Raw genomic sequence first — 246 nt, 5'->3', positions numbered from 1 at the left:
GGCCGGGCTGGGCGACGTGGCCGAGGTGCGGAAGAGCTTCAACCGGCATCTGCACTTCACGCTGGTCAAGGACCGCAATGTGGCCACTCCGCGCGACTACTTCTTCGCGCTGGCGCACACGGTGCGCGACCACCTGGTGGGCCGCTGGATCCGCACGCAGCAGCACTACTACGAGCGTGACCCCAAGGTGAGGCGGGCGACCCGGCTCCCGAGGGCCCGACCTGACTGGAGCGCTGCGCCGACTCC

The 246-nt window shown here is 69.9% G+C and overlaps 1 protein-coding gene across 1 annotated transcript in view; it reads left to right on the top strand.

Annotated features, from left to right (window-relative positions):
- Positions 1–4: 4 nt before the first annotated feature.
- The window catches only part of Pygb (glycogen phosphorylase B), a gene marked incomplete at its 5' end in the record, with an annotated part of 28,608 nt that continues 28,366 nt past the window's right edge, over positions 5–246 (top strand). The window contains one exon of the mRNA XM_010625626.2: positions 5–187. Within this exon, the coding sequence (XP_010623928.1) occupies positions 5–187 (183 nt within the window). The remainder of the gene's footprint in view (positions 188–246) is intronic.

The sequence above is a fragment of the Fukomys damarensis genome, unplaced genomic scaffold (genome assembly GCF_012274545.1).
Source record: "Fukomys damarensis isolate Sample0158 unplaced genomic scaffold, DMR_v1.0_HiC HiC_scaffold_7, whole genome shotgun sequence".
NCBI classification, from domain to species: domain Eukaryota; kingdom Metazoa; phylum Chordata; class Mammalia; order Rodentia; family Bathyergidae; genus Fukomys; species Fukomys damarensis.
Note: the sequence above shows the minus strand (reverse complement) of the source record. Positions and strands in the feature narration are given on the sequence as shown.